The sequence below is a fragment of the Rhinopithecus bieti genome, unplaced genomic scaffold, assembly GCF_001698545.2.
Source record: "Rhinopithecus bieti isolate Rb0 unplaced genomic scaffold, ASM169854v2 scaffold_56593, whole genome shotgun sequence".
NCBI classification, from domain to species: domain Eukaryota; kingdom Metazoa; phylum Chordata; class Mammalia; order Primates; family Cercopithecidae; genus Rhinopithecus; species Rhinopithecus bieti.
The window spans coordinates 1-2,898 of NW_016821597.1; the positions used below are offsets into that span (position 1 = coordinate 1).

Below are 2,898 nucleotides of genomic sequence, written 5' to 3' on the forward strand. Positions count from 1 at the left end.
GTAGAAGAGAGAGTGAGACCACGAAGAGACTGGCTGTTGACTGCAGGGCACCACCAACCGCCTTGGTGGTGGTATTAGCTGGATTTGGGGTAGTCGAAGTATTCTGGGAGGAGGTACTTGAAAGTGGTGTAGAAGTCACTCCAGCGGAATAAATCTAAAATACATAAAAGTTACATGGATAAATTTCCACATCACAGCTACCTCTGCATACTCTAATATAAAATTCAAGTAGGTGATATATTCTTAGATTGCTCTCTTACCATTGTTCTTACCCAACATCATTAAATTCTAAATTCTTGCTCAGCCCACCAAGGTCATTCTCTTTAGTTTCAAAACAAACTACCTAGAGATACCTCAAAAATGCCAAGTGGCAACAAGAACAAAAAAGTTATTCAATAACTATAACTCTTGTTTTTATTTCTTTGCAAAGGAAAAAAGGACCAAGTTAACTAATTCGGTTTCCAAGATTATATTGACTTAATGGCATTGCAATAAGGTCTATTTTCCCAGAAAGGGAGAGATTTTAAAGTTGCACAAAAAAATGGGGATTTTTAAATATTGTAACTGAGACTTATGGAACTAGAATTAATTGGGTCAGTGTCTATCCTGGATTTGCTGGGTAACTTTCACATACTCATTTAATACAGCCTTGGAAACTTAGCCTTTTCCTTAAGGGGGAACTGCAGTCTTATCTTCTCCCTTGAAATTTGAAATAATTCTTCTAAAAAATGGCCACAATATTTGTGTTAAATTGAAAGAGAAAATGAGTCTTTCCTTTAAGGCAGAATGACTTTAAGAAAACACCATGAGGTCGGAACGATTTCACAAAAGACAACGAGAGGGTATGGTGTTAAGTTTCACCAGCAGCAGCCTCACTGGTCACTAAGTTCAGTGCTGTGGCCAAGAACCAAGGTTCTCCCAGTGTCCCAGCGTCTGAGTGGCATCATTCACCACTGATTTTTCAAGCCACGAAATGCACAGTCCAGTAGGGCACGTGATAATCTCTCCTTTGTCATGGAACAAAGGCAGATCGGAGTTTTCAGCCCTCACTGCAAGGGAGGGTTTACAAGGGCTTCTGATTACAGGCGGGAGGGAGGACATGGCACCAGGCGAGAGTCTGGGCCCCATGTACATTTGGCTGCCTATTAATCCAAAGATAAAGCCCTCCTACATCAGCACCAGCTCCTTTTGTTGTAAAATCCATAAGGTCATTAAACAAATATTGACTAAAGAAATGTACAAATTCTATCCAAAATAGATTAGTGACAACAACAAAAAAATCTGTATCAAGTCAAATTTATTTATTGAGCACCTACTGTGTGCAAGATTTAGTGTGTCCCATCAGGAAACGGCACTCCCAATAAAGAAAAGCATTAATATGGTAATTTACTTAAAACAGGGTGCCTGTTTTGGATACCTTGTTTGGGATCCCTGAAAGTAACCTGTTCTTTATTCATACAATTAGTTTTAGTGCAGCAGGTGATATTTTCTTTTTAAAACCCGGTGTATCAATCTGAGGATCTAAAGATCCTCTATACCAACAAAAATTTATATTTATTAAACTGACACTAAACAAAATTTTCTCTCCCAAGCTAGATTTATTCGCATTATTAAAACTTCTCACTTACAGTGTTGGAGGAAAAAATCTGGTGGGAGAGAAGATGGGGCGGGGAGTGGAGGGGGCCGATTTCTCGCGGCCGCGCCCCTCCCCCATCAAAGAATTGAGGAAGGCTTGGGAGCGCAGCGGACTGGGAGAAGACAATAGGGTACGGTTACCCGGCCCGCGGTGGGGAAGAGCGCTCCACATTTTCAGGCTGCACTCCCAGGTGAGCCCAGACGTTCGATGTCTGGGGACGGAGGACCCAGCGCGCCCAACTTTTGGGGGAGAAGCCCCAAAGACAGTCCTCTATTAACCCCAACCGAAGGCGCTGGAGCGCCATCACTCCCATCCTCCAAACCCGAACTGCCCCAGACAAACGTACCTTCTTCGCCCCCGCCCCCGCTAGGGTCTCCCAGGCCCAGCCCCCGGTCTCCCTCGCCGGCACCGTGCATCCATTCACCCTCGAGGCAGCTATGCGCGGTCCCCGGTACCCGCACCCGGGGCGAGATTCCCCGGATAGAGGGTCTGGGGAAAAGGCGCTGGTAGCGGCGACCCGGACAAAGCCTGGCGGGGACTCGGGACAGAATCGTCCCACCATGCTGCCTCCCCAGAACTAGCCAATCTGGGCTAAAATAACATGGGGATCCTAAGATGACAAGCAATGGACGTGAAAGATTGCCTCGCAGAGAGCGCAGCGTCAGGAGAGGGTCCCCGCCTCGGCTCCAGCGCCGAACCTCCCTGGATTGGGATTTAAAAAGAGCCAGATAGCCGTAGCTTCTCCGGGATCCCCAATCCAACTGCGAGGGTGGAGGATGGGCGTGAGCAGTCCTCCCCGAAAGGGACGGTCGCCTCTCTTTGTGTAGAGCTCGGGGAGCGCGAAGACACTAGAAGTGGGAAGCGGGTCCTCAGGGGACCCAGGGACGACGTCGCCCGGGAGCCTGAGCTCTCCAGGCGCTAATCCCTGCGGGCACCTCGGGCCTCTGGGTGAAAGTGGGAAGCAGGCACCTGGCCGCCTGGGAAGGGACAGCGTGGAACCTGGGGTGGGGCAGAGTCCTCTCAGCCCGCGCGCGGAGCTGCATTGTTCCCAGGGCCGTGGGACCGGGGGGGCAGCACGCAAGGGAGTGGAAAAATGGGGTCCACATGGCCCTCTCCCCTGGTCAGCTAAGCAAGATTCTCTCCCGGTCCCTGTCTGTGGCCCGAAGTAGGGGCGCAGGACGGTCCCCCGGGACCTGGTCCATCTCCCCCGCCCCCACCCCGGGCACGGCCCTCGAGCCCCGCCGGGCGCCAGGGCCTCACCT

At 50.0% G+C, this 2,898-nt stretch overlaps 1 protein-coding gene across 1 annotated transcript; it reads right to left on the reverse strand.

The window, feature by feature from the left end:
• Nucleotides 1-4: 4 nt before the first annotated feature.
• LOC108520898 (uncharacterized) lies at nt 5-2,892 on the reverse strand (the record flags this gene model as incomplete). The annotated part of the gene is made up of 2 exons (XM_017860457.1): nt 1,983-2,892; nt 5-154 (listed from the first exon to the last, which is right to left on the reverse strand). Coding segments are annotated over exons 1-2 (366 nt in total), but the record flags the coding sequence as incomplete, so codon positions are not given.
• Nucleotides 2,893-2,898: the final 6 nt, after the last annotated feature.